The sequence below is a fragment of the Panthera pardus genome, unplaced genomic scaffold (assembly GCF_024362965.1).
Source record: "Panthera pardus isolate Hobbes unplaced genomic scaffold, ASM2436296v1 HiC_scaffold_3, whole genome shotgun sequence".
NCBI lineage: Eukaryota > Metazoa > Chordata > Mammalia > Carnivora > Felidae > Panthera > Panthera pardus.
Genome location: NW_026526876.1, coordinates 39,339,843 through 39,355,579, shown reverse-complemented (window position 1 = coordinate 39,355,579; position 15,737 = coordinate 39,339,843). Strand labels below are relative to the sequence as shown.

Sequence of the window (15,737 nt, the reverse complement as noted above, 5' to 3'; positions counted from 1 at the left end):
ATGGGCTGTCTCACTTTCTCTCTCACAATAAATAAAAACTTAAAAAAAAAAAAAAAGATTAAGGTTCACCCAGTAGTCTCAGGTTTAAGGTTTTAGATCAATTTAATTGACCAAAAATAGTAGAAAACATTGACATTTTTTACATTTTTTTACATTTTTTACATTTTTACATTTACATTTACATTTTACATTTTTGAAATTGTAACTAAATATCTATAATTTGCTTGGATTTCCTGTGTGTAAATGAAAATCACAGAAGCAGCACTAAAAATTATTATGGTTTCGGTATCTACTGTGTTATCACAATACCTCTGCATTACAAGTTTGCTTCTCATTGCTTTCAGCCACAGGCCTACAGTTTCTCTAATTAAAGACATTTTCAAGATATTCAAACAAAGGTGGCAAGTAAAAACGCACAGACCAGAGATGAGGGTCCTGGCAGCACAAGTTAGGCACTGTTCGGGGTGCGCCGTGTGAACATTCGGTGTAGGAAGACATTTCGTGCGTGCACTGTTCTGCTTCGTAGTGGTTACTCAGACAGCCATCTGCCTCGGTCACAGGCCGCGGCTTCCGAGCGGCCTTGCGTGTCTGCAGCTTGCTGACCCTCCCTCACACCAGAACATTTCCAGTTAATCTGTCTTTTAAACAGACTTCAATGAGTATCTTGACAAGCTCCTGTGGCACCAGCTTTATTTTTCCCCATCAGATTGTCCCTCACTGCCCCTTAGCTAGTACGGGCTGCTCTGGGCTGGCCAGTCTCCCCTCTGCCTCGCCACCATCGTGGTTTTGTGTCCCCTTCTCTGTGGTAACGGTGCCCGTACATTCTCATCACCATCTGTCCTGAATACTGGAATTTAATTTCTTTGTGGTCCTGCTTGAACTCCACGTTCTCTCGGAATCAATCCTGGCTGATACCATTATTTCCTATGAAATCCTGTCCTTATATTCTATATCTCAGGATCTAAAACTTTAAAAAAAAAAAAAAAAAAAAAAGTATTGTAAAGATGTACTCTGTGAGCACTGCCCCAAATCAGTGCCACGCACAAACTCCAGCAGGGGGAGCTAAATAAAAGAAGATGAGTCCCTGAAATTACGACCTGAAGCAGAAAAAGTACTTGTAAACAATGATGATTTCGCATACTGCTCAGTAGTGGAAAAGAGCTTGAATAATGTTAGAAATCAATGATTTGGGACCACAGAAGTTAAAACTTCTATGAGGGGATTTGTAAAGTACTTTTGAAAGAGGATTCTGTATCATGTTGAAAACTTATGTAAGTGGGATGACTTTATAAACATCTGTATATTAGGAGAAGCAATTTGATGTTTAAATTAAAAAAAAATTTTTTTAACATTTATTTATTGTTGAGAGAGAGAGAGAGACAGAGTGAGAGCGGGGGGGGGGGGGGTGGGAAGAGAGAGAGGGTGACACGGAATCCGAAGCAGGCTCCAGGGTCTGAGCACAGAGCCTGACTTGGGGCTTGAACCCACGAACCCATGAGATCATAACCTGAGCCGAAGTTAGATGCTTAACAGTCTGAGCCCCCCAGGCGCCCCATAGGGGCTTTTTTTTTTTTTTTAAAGCCAGTTTATCCCCCGTACCTGAAAGTTTTATTTATCAAGGATGGTGAAATGAGCTTGATTTTGAGAAGCAATGAGTCCTAAAGTTGCTAAGACTTAGGGATAATCTATTCCAGGTTTTAGAGATGGGATTTTCAAGTAAATTTCTTATATTTTGTTCTGATTAAATATATGTATCTTAATTTCAGTTAGCAGACTTGAAGAAAGAGAAGCAGAACTGAAGAAGGAATATAATGCATTACATCAGAGACACACTGAGGTGGGTTTCTGGGTTCTTATCATGCTAATAATTAAATAAAGCCATTAACCTTAGAAGTTATGTCTTGATTTTTCTTTGAAAGTGAGCTGGTATAATTTTGGGCGGATTATGTCCAGAAAACATTAAATTTCCTGTAGTATTTACCTCATTACCAAATGTTGACTTTTATTGTTTTTTGTTTTTTTTTTTTAATCTGGAATTAACTTTTCATGTGAATTAGTGTGCCACAGAATAATGCAATTGTTGACAGTTCCAATAGTTGTTTCTTTGGCTGGCTAATATGTGCATAATAAAAAGTCTACATGATGCTAATATGACAGAATTAATTTGTTACCGGTTGGGATATGATGGATTGGTAAATTATTGGTAAGAGTTTCTGTATTTATAATCCAGTATAAAGGACTTATTTGCACTAAGCTCATAACAAATAACATGAACACAAATGGTGTATTAAATCAGAATGACTCTAAAACAGGTTTTCTGCATGAAATTTCATTATTTTAAATTAATAACTTTAGCACATAATCTCTCCAACGCAAATAAGAAAATGTACCCGAGCATTTTTTTTAACCTTTTTATGATTCTCTGTCAGCCTTTCATATGTTGTTGTTGTTACAGTCTCCTTAACATGGAAATGATTTTTGTGTTTCATGGTCAGTCTGGGGTTCACAAGACTCAATAAAATAGGCTTTTCATAGACTCAAGCATTGTTGGTTATATGAAAAAAGTAACTCCTCTTTTTTTCCCCTTTCTCATCCAAATCTCTCCCAAGATGCAGATGGTTCCAATTTTCAGCTTCCATTTTTCTTTCACTAGTTTGTGATCTCTTAGCCTGCCCGTGGTGGGAACCTATATTGTTGCTTTTAAGGAAGATAAAACCCCACTGCGTCCAGTTTCATTTGCTTTGGAATAATGTGCTTAATACTTTCTTGAGGAGGGGATGGAATTTCTGACATATGAGGTTTGATTATTACGATTTTAGTTTTTGTAGCCACACATGAAGAATTGACACTCAGTGATGGAGGGAAAAGATTGGCCACAGAGGGCTGGACCCAGAGGGCTGGAACCGTGGAGCCCTGAGAAGACAGGAATAGCTTAAGCAGCAGCCTTTTCAGTGTGAAAAATACCCACATTTAATAAGATGACATTTGGTGGATACTAAGACTACTCAAAACCAGTTGATGGGTAATCTTGTTGTTGGTTCTTTTTACACCAGACCAGTGCCTGAACAACCCCCAGTGCTCATCAGTGCTGTAATTAGAAATATGTCTGGGGTGCCTGGCTGGCTCAGGCAGTGAAGCAGCTGACTCTTGATTTCATCTCGGGTAATGATCTTGGGGTTCGTGGAACTGGACCCATGTCGGGTTCTGTGCTGACAGCATGGAGCCTGCTTAGGATTCTCTCTCTGCCCCTCTCCAGCACACATGTGCGCTGTCTCCCTCTCTCTCTCTCATAAAATAAATAAACTTTAAAAAATAGAAATATGTTTGGGGGAATATGTTTATTGCCACAGATAATCGATAGTGATGAATAATGAAGAATCATTTTGTTTTCTCGTCGACGTTCTAACCTGTGTAATAATTGAGGATTGTTAAATTGAAGTATGTATAAAATGAATATATGATTTAAAAAAATTACTGTGAAGTGAAATTTCATATTTTTCTCATTTATTTAATAAAAGTGAAGATATGTTCCTACAGAAAAAAGTCTGACATCTTAACTTCTAATGAAAAGATGTAATAAGTTTCCTATTTCTCTATTCCTTCAGAGAATGACACTCTAGGAAGAAAAAGAGATCTCAGGAAGATCTTAAATACCAAGTTAGAGTTGGGCCAGTCCAGTGTCTAAGACAGGTTTCACATGTAGTACACAGCTTTCCCCACGGGGTCCCCTCCCTCAATCATAAGCAACTTCTTTTCCTCTGCCCTGATGGGCTCCTCTTATTTTGCTCTGCCCTCAGGAAGGCTTATGTAACACAGATGTAGCTGCTTTGAAATATGGGTCTGTCTGCCTTAGACCACATTTTCCTGTGTTTGCACATCTGTACTAGAAATGCCATTATTAATTTAGCAATTAAAAATAGCTATCTATGCTAATGAACTAGATATCCTGAAGGTAAATTCTGGAGACCTTTGGGGAAAGGAAGTTTGAAGGATTTAACCTTATTTTTTTATTATCACTTGCAACTAAGGTAACCTTTTTATGCTCACATAAAAGAATTGTTTAAATTTAAGGCACTTTTGGGGTGCCTGGGTGGCTCAGTTGATTAAAAGTCTGACTCTTGATTTTGGCTTAGGTGATGATCTCAGGGTTTGTGAGATTGAGCCCCACGTCAGGCTCTGTGCTGACAGCGCAATCCTGCTTGGGATTCTCTCTCTCTCTTTCTCTGCCCCTCCTCTTCTCTCTCTCTCTTTCTCTCTCAAATAAACTTTAAAAAAAATAAATAGCACTTTTATCAAATACCTTGTTTTCTGCCTAAGAGAAATCTCCTATGGTTCTTTTTATAACGTGAATAACTGCTCTGTCTAAACAAATCAAAAATTTTGTACCAATTACTGAATATACTTAAAAGAAGATATTGCCTTCAAGAGGGCAGTGGAGGAAATAAAAACATTAAGTAATTGTGAGGCACTTGGGACACATGTGTACATACTCTTATATTAGTTACCCAAAACTTGAACTCTGGTGTTACATCAGGGAGTGTTTAAATGCATTCTTATTTCATCCTGTGGCCAAACTCCCATCATCCACCCCACTTTACAGATTGAAGTTTAGAAAGGGAATATGAAGTGATTTGTTCCAAATTCCATGCTAGTATGTGACTGGATTTGAACCTACGTCTTCATATTCTGTTGCCTGAATCAATCTTTTTTTCTTTCTTTCTTTCTTTCTTTCTTTCTTTCTTTCTTTCTTTCTTTCTTTCTATTTTTTTTTAGGTTTATTTATTTATTTTGAGAGAGACAGAGTTGGGGGGGGGGCAGAGAGAAAGGGAGAGAGAGAGAGAGAGAGAGAAAATCCATGCTGTCAGCATGGAGCCCACTGTGGGGCTCAAACCCAAGAAATGGCGAGATCATGACCTGAGCCGAAACCATAGTCACCCAGGCGCCCCTGTTGACTGAATTTTCTTTTATTTTTTTATTAAAAAAAATTTTTTTTAACATTTACCTATTTTTGAGAGAGAGAGACAGAGCGTGAGCAGGGGAGGGGCTGCGAGCGAAGGGGACACAGAATCCAAAGCTGACTTTAGGCTCCAAGCTGTCAGGACAGAGCCCGATGTGGGGCTCGAACTCACAAACCATGAGATCATGACCTGAGCCAAAGTCAGAAGTTTAACCGACTTAGACATCCAGGTGCCGCTGCCTGAATTTTCAATAACACTTTTAGGTACGGAACATATAAATGTTAAAAACACTAGAAATTTTTCTGTGCCTCTTTGCCTTCCTTATGGCATTGCAACAACTTTAAGAATAGTGGCTTTGCAGGTATAGATCTATGATTCTTGGGCTGCATATGGAGAGATTCACGACAACACGATTAGAGGAATACATGCCACTTGTCTCCAAAACCTCGCTTACTGCCTTACTTTTCAGTTTTAGCCAAGATCAAGATGACAGTCAACCTCGGTAGTGATGTCTCTATGTGGTGGGGATTTAGGGTTTTCCAGACAGTGTGCTTGGGATCCTTCTTCATGACTCCCTATTGTTTGTTGCTGAATCGACTTCTGAATATGTGTGAATTACTGTGCTTACCTGAGAAAATGGAGAATTACAGCTAATGAGATCAGGAGGGATAGGGCCAGTGGACCCAATAGTAGATTATCTAAAGCATGTCTTCTTTTACTTTCTTACCTCTCTCTTCTGTCTGGCGGCACTGATCCTACCCTCCCACTCACTTTTTTTTTTTTTTTTTTTTTTAAACAGAGCTATATTGTGAAGCCCTGTAATTAGAATCAAGATTTTTTATGTGCAGTTTATTTTTTCTACTTTTTTGGTGCATTTACAGAATATAGTGCATATTTTATTTCAGATGTCAGGAAATGCTTTAGGGTGTGGGGTTTTCTTGTGGGTGTGAGGAAGAAAGAACAATGAGCTTACCGCCTGCCTAGGAAATTGACTAAAAGGGCAAATACAAAACCAGTCCTGTAATGCTTAACTTCTTAAGTCCACTGTGTCAGAGGGACCTGAGTTTTGGCCCTAAAGCCAACTAGCTAATGGCTGTTAGAACACAGTTGATCATTAACTAGGTGGTCAAATTGGTTGGGCAAGTTATTTTAACCATAAGTTGGAGTTTATAAAACTGTAATGTTGTGAGGATTAAATGAAACAGTAGCTGTAAATGCACTGACTGAGTTGTGCTCAATAAATGTTAGCTGCCATTTTGTTATTATTCTGTACTTTATACAGAATACCTAATATATCTGGGATATATCATTTGAAGAAGGGGTCAGTCTTTTGAAGAAGGTTTAGAATTCAACATTATGTATAAACAAATAATTCAACATGGTATAAATGAAAAACTATTTAAATTTAATCATTTAAGATAAGAGTCAATCCATAGAATGGACTGTTTGAGGGCGGGGGTAGAATGGATTCTGTCTTTGCATTTATAATTTTTATTTTTCTATATTGAATAAATAGATTACTCTAAAGGCAGTCTAGGGGAGGTGTCTATTTTCATCATCTGAATGCTTAGGGAAACAGATTCTTTCATCTGAGTTAATCAGTTGCATATGATTACTCTCTGGTTTATAAGAATTCAACTTAGGTTTTCTAAAATCTTTTGAAAATTTAAGTTGTTACGTATTTGGCCCAGTCATCACTTTGTTATATTAGTTTCATTTTTTTTCCTTAAAGTTCATTGTGATACAAAAAGAAAACAGTTCATTATTTCTGATGTGCTGACACAGAATCATAAACTGTATTTCTGCAAGTATGTTCCTTAAATGAGGTTAAAGAGAAAAATCTGTACATTTAAAATAGAAAAGGGGGTGCCTGGATGGCTCAGTCATTTGAATGTCTGACTACTGATTTCAGCTCAGGTCATGCTTGGGATTCTCTCTCTCTCCCCCTCTGCTGCTCCCTGACTTGTGCTCTCTCTCTAAAAAATAAAATGTTAAAAAATGGAAAGTGTGTTTAAATTTAAAACTTCAAAAATTGCTTTCAGGAGCGTTTGAGTAGCTCAGTTTAGTGTCCTACTCTTGATCTCGCTCAGGTCTTAATCTCAGGGTTATGAGTTCTAGCCCTGCTTTGGGCTCTGGATGGAACCTAATGTCTACTTAAAAAAAAAAAAGCTTCCATATACCATATCCCTGTAATTCTACATTAATTTTTCTTTGCCCGAAATAATTCTTGTTTAGACTAGTCTTAATTGGGAAGCAGCTGATTAATTTCCTCAGTTTTTTTTCTTATTTGATCCCGCGAACCACAAGATCAGGACTTCAGCCAAAATCAAGAGTCGGATGCTCTAGTGACTAAGCCACCCAATTAATCCCTGATTAATTCTTTTATAATGTTTGACTTGACAGATTACTTGCTTAATTCATGCATCAGTTCGGCCTTTTGTTTATTTGAAGTAAATAACACTTTCAAGCTGATTTACATATTTCTTAATTTTTGTACATGCATGCCAAGTAAAAATTTCCCCATAAAACGTGCTTTTTAAAAATTTTGTAGATTTGGGGCATCTGGGTGGCTCAGTTGGGTGAACATCCAACTTTGCTCAGGTCATGATCTTGCCGTTTTTGAGTTTGAGCCCTGTGTTGGGCTCAGTGCTGACAGCTCAGAGCCTGGAGCCTTCTCAGATTCTGTCTCTCTCTCTCTCTCTCTCTCTCTCTCTCTCTCTCTCTCTCTGTCCCTCCCCCATTTTTTCTCTTTCTCTCCAAAATAAACATTAAAAAAAATCTAAACAGAAATTTTATAAATTTGTTCAAAATCTCATTTCTTTCAATAGTTATCCTTTTAATGTGCTACAGTGCATATTTTGTTATAGTTGAGATGAAATCCATGATCATAACAGCTAAAGTTTAGAAGCTTACAAAGCTGTTCCATGCTTTCAAGCATTCAAAGAACATTCAAATTTTAAGAATTCAAGGGATAGTCCTCAGAAAGACAGTAACCTTTTCTTGTTTACTTTTCAAATTTACATTCCTTTAGATTGCTAACATATCTTTTTTTTTCCTTTAAATTCATTTTTTCTTATAGCACATTAGTATCTAGCAAAGGCCTTTTGAGTTTATGATTAAAATTGCATTTTACATGTTACAATGCCAGATTTAGGATTCTTTTTAAAAATTTTTTCAAAGTGTATTTATTTTTGAGAGAGAGAGAGAGGGAGACTGTGCATGGGCAGAGAGGGAGAGAGAATCTCAAGCAGGCTCCACGCTGGCAGTATGGAGCCCAAAACGGGACCTGATCTCAGGAACTGTGAGATCATGACCTGAGCTGAAATCAAGAGTTGGTTGCTTAACCAATGAGCCACTCAGGCACCCCAGATTTAGGTTTCTTAAAAGTGAAACTATAGATGACCAACAATTAAATAGAAATACTGGATTTCTTGGCAGTTTATATACTTGATACTCTTGAACATATTCAGTTGTCTATCTTATGGCTCCTTATCCAAGATTTAAAATCAAAATGCTGTGATTTTTCATTTACCTTGCTATTATTATAGATGATTACATCAAACAGTGATACCAATAAATTAACAATCAAACAAAAGAGAAAATATTTTAGCATCCTTTCAATGAAGTCTGTAAACACAAGAAATAAACATCCTGGTATTAAGTTAAATTAAATTAAATTACTTAATTAAATTAAATTGAAAGTGATAATACTCTGAGTTCTTTGTAAAATGGGAAAAGATCACCACATAAGGAAGGGTACAGTTTCTTCTCAAGTTTCACATTAATTTCTTTTTTGTTTCCCGGTTTAGTGCATGGATTTCTCAGATGCCCTCTATTATTTTTAATCAGTGATCTCTTATCACTGGCTCCACAATGTCTGTATCCTAACTTGTGGTATTTATGTCAAAATTATATCTTTTGGTAACATCACATATTAAAAAAAGGTTTTTGCTATGCTAAGCAACATGATGGCTACTTCTTTGGATAGCAGCATCCCTAAATGTAAGCATTTGCATATTCCTTTGCCATTAAAATTTTTTTCATACTTAATAATCTTTTACATAGAACTGTGGGTAGTCTGGTAAATAAGTTTCTACAAAAATGTTTCCCTTGTTGTTTTCATTCCAGATATTAGCCTTAAAATTTTGCATATTTTTTTTCTTTCTTCAAAATAGATGATCCATAATTATATGGAACACTTAGAAAGAACAAAACTTCATCAGCTCTCAGGGAGTGATCAACTAGAGTCCACAGCTCATAGTAGAATTAGGTAAGCTTTGTTAAACATTTTGCCTTGAGAAAAATCGAAATAATCTGTTTGTTTCTGTTTCTCTCTGTTCTTTAATCCTGGAACAATAGTTAGGCTGATTCAAAAAGCTCTCTACTATGGTTGGAATGCTATAGGAGAGAATAGCATAGAAAAATAGAAACAGCCCTCACTGTTGAAAAGGTAAATCGTGAGCCATACCATATAAGCAGCATATGCATACCGAGGTATTTTGATTGTTTTGTAATACTTAATGGAGATTATACTAGGTTTAAGTTTTTCTGATTCATGGGAGTGCTGAAAGATTTTCATTTCTCCTGTATAACTGGTTTAAAGTCCTTTTTGTGTACAGAGGCGTGTTTGAAAGGGTTAGACTGGTGTTTGATGGAGGAGTGTGAATAAATTATGTAGATCTCCCAAGCACTGTAGCCAATGAGCTAAGCCAGGACTCTGAGCGGAGAGGAAAATAGTTAATAGGCTGGCTGTCGCTCTAGATTGCTGCATAAATGCTAGGAGCAGCAGCTCTATGGTTGTGCGGTGGGGAGGGGAGAGCAGGATGACGTCATCGCTTCGGGGCTGCTGCAGGATGGAGTGGAAAGCTGCTGCTGATGGCATTGTTTTTGTGGCAGCAGCTGAATGACAGATCCTCACTACAAAGATATCCCTTTGGCCCCCGTGTAGGCCTCCTGGTTCGGGTGTTTCACCATGCCAGCACAGCGCCATGAGTCCTGGATGCATGCTGCTGTTTGTGTTTGGCTTTGTTGGCGGGGCGGTGGTCATTAATTCTGCTATCTTAGTATCTCTCTCTGTTTTGCTGCTTGTGCACTTTTCTATTTCTACCGGTGTGCCAGCTCTGACGCAGAACCTACCAAGGATACTCAGGTACTCTAGTCTCTCTTAGAAGCCCCTGTTTAGTTGGTTTTTCTCAAATTTTTAGCTTCACAGGTCTGCTTTGTAACCATTTCTGTTGCAGATTGAAACAATGGAAAATGGCCTGAAGCTAGGATTTCTGTTCTTATTTATAGTAATTTATAGGCCATCACCTAGGGACGCGGCTTTGTCTTTGGAAACCGCCGACTTACGAAAAGGATTTTCATAATTGTACTTATACACAAGTACAAGGTCAGTGTGGTCTTGTTTTAAGCAGTGTTCAGAGAGTAAAGGGAGAGCAAGAGTAAAACACCGGGTCCAAGTTTATACAGCCTCTGCGTTTAGCATATGAGCATTTAGGGGCAAATATCTCTTATGCTTAGACTTGTAGTCAATTAGACACAGGCTCTAGGTATTATTCTGTTCAGTTATCCTTTGACTGAAGAACATGCAGGCGTCAATTTTGCAGTTTTTGGTAATAACTCCCAGGACCGGACAATTTAAATATTTTCTTTCTAAAACAAAATATATTTTAAAGTGAAAGGATTTAAACCTTTTAAGGCCAGGAATGCGGCTTCCCTGCATTATTTACACATCAAAGTTGTGAAAGCTTTACAAAGCCTATTCACTATTGTTTTGTCAGATGGTGCCCTTTCTTTGTAGACTTGGGTGACAAATATCCGTGCCTGCTTGTGGGGGTAGTCATTAATCTCCAGAGCTTTGCTGCTGTTCACTCTCCTTTGCACCCTGTGAGAACCATCTTCTACATTTCAGATATTTAAGGGTTTGGTTGCCTTTTGTTTCCTAATTCATCACACCAAAAGCATCTGATTTGTTCAGATTTCTGCCTTGTGCGCGGTTTTAAATGAAGGCTCATGGTGTGTAGCTTTTATTATTTAAATGTTTCCTTAAAATTCTCAACTTCTAATTGTGGATTTAGATAAATTAAGATGAATTAAACTAGTAAATTCCCTCAATGTGTTCTTTATATTCATAGATCAGTTCATGTTTAATATTAAGGCCCAGAAATTAAAATTTCATCTGTGGTCTAAAATTAGATACTTGGTCATTTATTTTCTTTCCTCATTTTATAAAAATCAGAAGAGATCTAACTACTTTTATATGTTGAGTACATAAAAGATTTGTTTATATGTATATTTAGGCTTTTAGGAAGTTAAAAAGACCTTAACTCAAGAATATATAGAATATTGAAATAAGACTAATTTGAAAGGGCCGTCTTAGGTTTGGGTTCTGTCTGAGAAGGCAGTGCCGCGCAGTGGGCTTTGGAGCTGGGCTGCCTTGCCAATAAATGCTCTGCCACATGTGTGCTGTAGGACCCTTCTTACCCCCTTTGGATAGTTTTAAAAATTGTGAGATTATTGTTTTGTCTTCAGTCAGTTGCAAGATATTTAGTAAGCCAAACAAGTAAATAATTTGCAGTCACTTACACGTACCCCATCTGTAGCAGAACTATTTCCCAGAACTTTAGCTATTTTACTGATAAAATACCTTATGACTAAATTCAAACAGTTTCTTGATGCAAAAATTGCCGATGATCTGCTTGAATAAAGATATTAAAATCTTCAACATTAAAATTAAATTGTCAAGAAAATAGGTAGGTTCCAAGGAAGCTACATGCGCCTTGGAGGGCAACAGGTCTGATTCTGAGTCCCGGTTCTGTGGATCACTAGTGCCTCATGTCTCTGAGCATCACTTTTCCTAATTTGACAACTGGGAAATAATTCCTATTTTCTTATGAGGGTTAAATGAGATAATGTAGCCAGACCATCCTTCTTAGGGCTTGCCACATGATGAGTGTTGAACAATCCTTTAAAAATTTTATTTATGGTTATTTGTTTTAAATGTCTGTATAGCCAAAAAGCTGTTTCAAAACCTAATTGGGAATTTATACACAGCTAACATTTAAATAACCAACTGAGAAGCGGAAATATGGAACAAAGCCAGTTTTTAAAAGAATGTAACAAGGGTTCTGATAGTCAAAGATGGCTTTGTTTCTAGACCGTAATAGCATATGGAAACACCAGGCATTTAAACCTGTCACTTGATATTTTCCCACATTGTATCCCATTCTTTGGTTTCTTCTGTGAGTTTCACTGGAGCATTTAACGTGTAGAGTATTAAACACGCAACAAACATTCAACTTTCAGTGTTTTTTTAAAAGTAGGATTCTGATTGACTTGCATAATTGCATGTCCTTCCTCCACTTAACTCTCATATAACTTCTCAGTAAATAAGGAGAGAAGGCATGGATGTAGTAATATTTTTTCCAGAGTTGGAATCTTATAACCCAGATCGTCAGGTCTTGATCAGGTCTCTGAAGAAAAATGCCCTCCCTATAGAGCAGTTTCTAAATGATTAAGAAAAGCAATATAAACAGGTACAAATTCTACTGGTATTTTGGATTATAGGCTTAGTTAACAGGAGGGGAAAAGCAAAACTTGGATCTATAGCAGGCTCCTTCCTCCAGTTGTTTCTACTTTTACAGTACTTGCTATGTGTGAAAATGAAGTGCTGTCATTCGTATAGGAAGAGAAGTCTAACTAACGCCTGGCCTGTGTTTTGATTTCTGTTAGCAGTGTGATGGATTTGCATGAAGTCTGTATTATCTTCCTGGGTGGGTTAGAGAACTTTCCATTGAACTATCTGATTAAATTCACACCTTTTGCTTAAGTTATTAAGATATGTTAAAAAATAAGTGAGTGGGGCGCCTGAGTGGCTTAGTCCGTTAAGCGTCCGACTTTGGCTCAGGTCACGATCTCATAGTTCTTGAGTTCGAGCCCTGCATCAGGTTCTGTGGTGACAGCTCAGAGCCTGGAGCTTGCTTTGGATTCTGTGTCTCGCTCTCTCTCTGTCCCTTCCCCACTCGTGCTCTGTCTCTCTCTGTCTCTCTCTCTCAAAAATAAATAAACATTAACCAAAAAAAAAAAAAAAAAAGTAAGTCATCTATCTAAGTAGCACTTAGACCCTCAGATTTTTGGTTCCCAAAATATATTCTTCCCAAATTGAGGGATAAACATCAGGTTAACAACTTTTTATTTTGTCAGGTATGGACATTAAAACAAAATTTGCTTTCTAAACGTTGTCACCATCGTTTGATGAAAAGGGATTTTAAAATCAAGGAAGCAGAAAAGATGTAGAAAAAATCCATCATTCTCAGGAAGGACCAGGTTCTATGATATATGGAAATGTATATGTGTACAATATGGCCTATGTTATCCAATAAGGATATTATAAATAATGTCTCTTTTCACTACAGACTTATAAAAACTTTACTGCTGAGGCAGCAGTAGGGAATAACTGGTCTAAACAGAATAGCTGAGTAGTTAATTTCGTTTTTGTCGTTTGGATGTTCTGGAAGCTCATAGATTGTTTATAAACAAATTTGTTTTAAAATCTAGCCTTTTATTGTCCTCCCTACCTGCATTTGAATTTTCCCAAATCAAATGGGAAGAGTATTCCACATGTAAAGAAATGATCAATAAGTAATAGAGAAAAGTCCTGTTTTACTTTCTGGTGCACACACCTTTGACAAAATGCAGTCTCTCAATCCTTTTCCTTCATCCAGTCTTTAAGAAGGTGTTCTAGCAATTTTACTAATCCTTTGATTGTAGTTTGGAATGGAAGAGCATATATCCTTTGTGTTAAGTGAGGGCACATTTCAAGTGGCTTAAGTTTCTTGGTATAAAAATGAGTTTAGAGAATAACTTAGCAAAACGGAGTATTTTCCCGCTTTTATTTACAGCCTTAGTGTTTCTATTCTAATTTACATTCTTACCAGTAGAGGTATGAGTTCCAGGAGGCCCCAAACTTTTAGTGTCTCCTTTCTTGCCAGTTTCCACTCTTTTGAGTTAATGACCCAGGACGACCTCTTCCTAGGCTGGTTTCCACCCTATAAAAAGTCCTTTGATTTGTAATCTGCTATGCCTCACCAAAGGATGTGTTTCTAGTTGAAATTCTATTCTTATTAAAATTGTAACTCTTGTTCATTGAAATTTCCCACAAAGCACTGGAAACTCTACAGTCTTTTATAGAATTTTTTTGGCCTCCTTGTTTGGAAAAACTGACAATGGTTTTCTCATAAGTACTGTGATTGAAAGGAATGCATATACTGGTTCTGTAGAAAAATACCGCTTTCCTGCTGTTAAGGATTAAAACTCTCTTGAGTTCTTTTTATCAATTAATTGGTAGTCCTGGTTTAGATTATACACAGATTTTCCTCTAGGCAGAAAAGATGCACCCTGAAGAAGCTTGGGTAAGCATCTAGGTATGAGTTTGAGGATTTGGGAAGTCTAGAAGCAAGGCTTGTACTTCCTTCCAAAGGAGGAGGTTGGCAGTTTCCCGATGGCTAATGTAAGCGGGAATGAAAATTTAGTAGCTTTTGTTGCTATGAAACCAGACCACTGACTGCTTCCCGGGGAAGGAACTCATCAGTAACTTAGAAGGTTTCTTAAACTATTAGTTATTACTTTTCTTAATTAATTTCTTGGGGCTAATTTGAACTTCTGAGACTGTCCTTTCTCTTTGGTAAGTCTACTTACTTGTTTAGATAGGCAGACAGTATTTTTTAAGAGTTATTATTCCAAACCAGTGACAGCCCAGGCTTATTACTTATAGTCATGATAATTAAAATAAAAAATGAATGAATGCTTAATTTTTTCTCCCCTCTTCAATAGAAAAGAACGTCCTATATCATTAGGGATTTTCCCATTACCTGCTGGAGACGGATTGCTTACACCAGATACTCAGAAAGGTGGAGAGACCCCTGGATCAGAGCAATGGAAATTTCAGGATTTAAGTCAACCACGTTCTCATGCCAGCCTGAAGGTAAGCTTAATTTTGATGAAATCTTAATTTACATTGTGATGAAGTTTTGGGGTCATGGTTGGGGGGTGAACCAGAGCCGACAGCCAAGAAAAAATTCTTGAAGACGTCTTTGGTGCAAAAAGGTGATTTTATTATAGCATGGGGGCAGGACCTGTGCGCCGGAAGAGCTGCATTGGGGTTGTGGTGGGTAACCCATTACATACCCTCAGGTTGGGAGGGGGTCAGGGATAGAGCAAGTCGCGAAGGAATTTTGGAAGCAAGGTTTCCAGGACCTTGAGGGGCTAGATGTTGCTAAGGAAACACCATGTATTAATGTTTAGTAAAACCTCAGTCATGAGACCCTTCAGATGTATATTGGGGGCCCTCAGCTTGGAGTATGTTTGCCAGCATATATCTTGGGGGAGTTGAGATAAAGGATGTTTCCAAAGGAATTTTTATTTGTTAAAATAGACTTACAGGTTCCTGAGAGGGGCGTCTGGATATTGTTAAGCCAAGATTCTCTTTTGCCCCTAGCAAAGTGTTATCATCATCCAGGCTCCTCCTAGAGGGAGATTATTCTGCCCATTTCAAGGACTTGTCAGTGGCCTGTAGGCAGTAAGGGAGTTTAATTTTTCATTTGCCTTAGTTTCCCACATCACCATGGCAAGCACTTAAACCCCTTTCCTTTGTTCTTGGGCAACCAGGAGCATCCGAGGAATATCACACATATTCCACCTGGTGGGGGGAGGGGGGACAGGGGCAGGCTGGGGCAGGCAGGGGCAGGGAACTGTTAGCCTGTACTTTGCCCTTAGCTTGCC

At 37.8% G+C, this 15,737-nt stretch overlaps 1 protein-coding gene across 6 annotated transcripts in view; it reads left to right on the top strand.

Moving 5' to 3' along the window:
* SPAG9 (sperm associated antigen 9) overlaps positions 1-15,737 on the top strand; it is a 131,693-nt gene that overhangs the window by 49,597 nt on the left and 66,359 nt on the right. For 2 of the 6 annotated variants that reach the window (XM_053893178.1, XM_053893179.1), the window contains exons 3-5: positions 1,767-1,837; positions 9,134-9,228; positions 14,790-14,940. In XM_053893178.1, the coding sequence (XP_053749153.1) occupies positions 1,767-1,837; positions 9,134-9,228; positions 14,790-14,940 (317 nt within the window). Of the gene's footprint in view, positions 1-1,766; positions 1,838-9,133; positions 9,229-9,736; positions 10,108-14,789; positions 14,941-15,737 lie in introns of those variants that run through there. The other 4 variants (XM_053893180.1, XM_053893181.1, XM_019415753.2 and 1 more) reach the window with 3 other exon arrangements.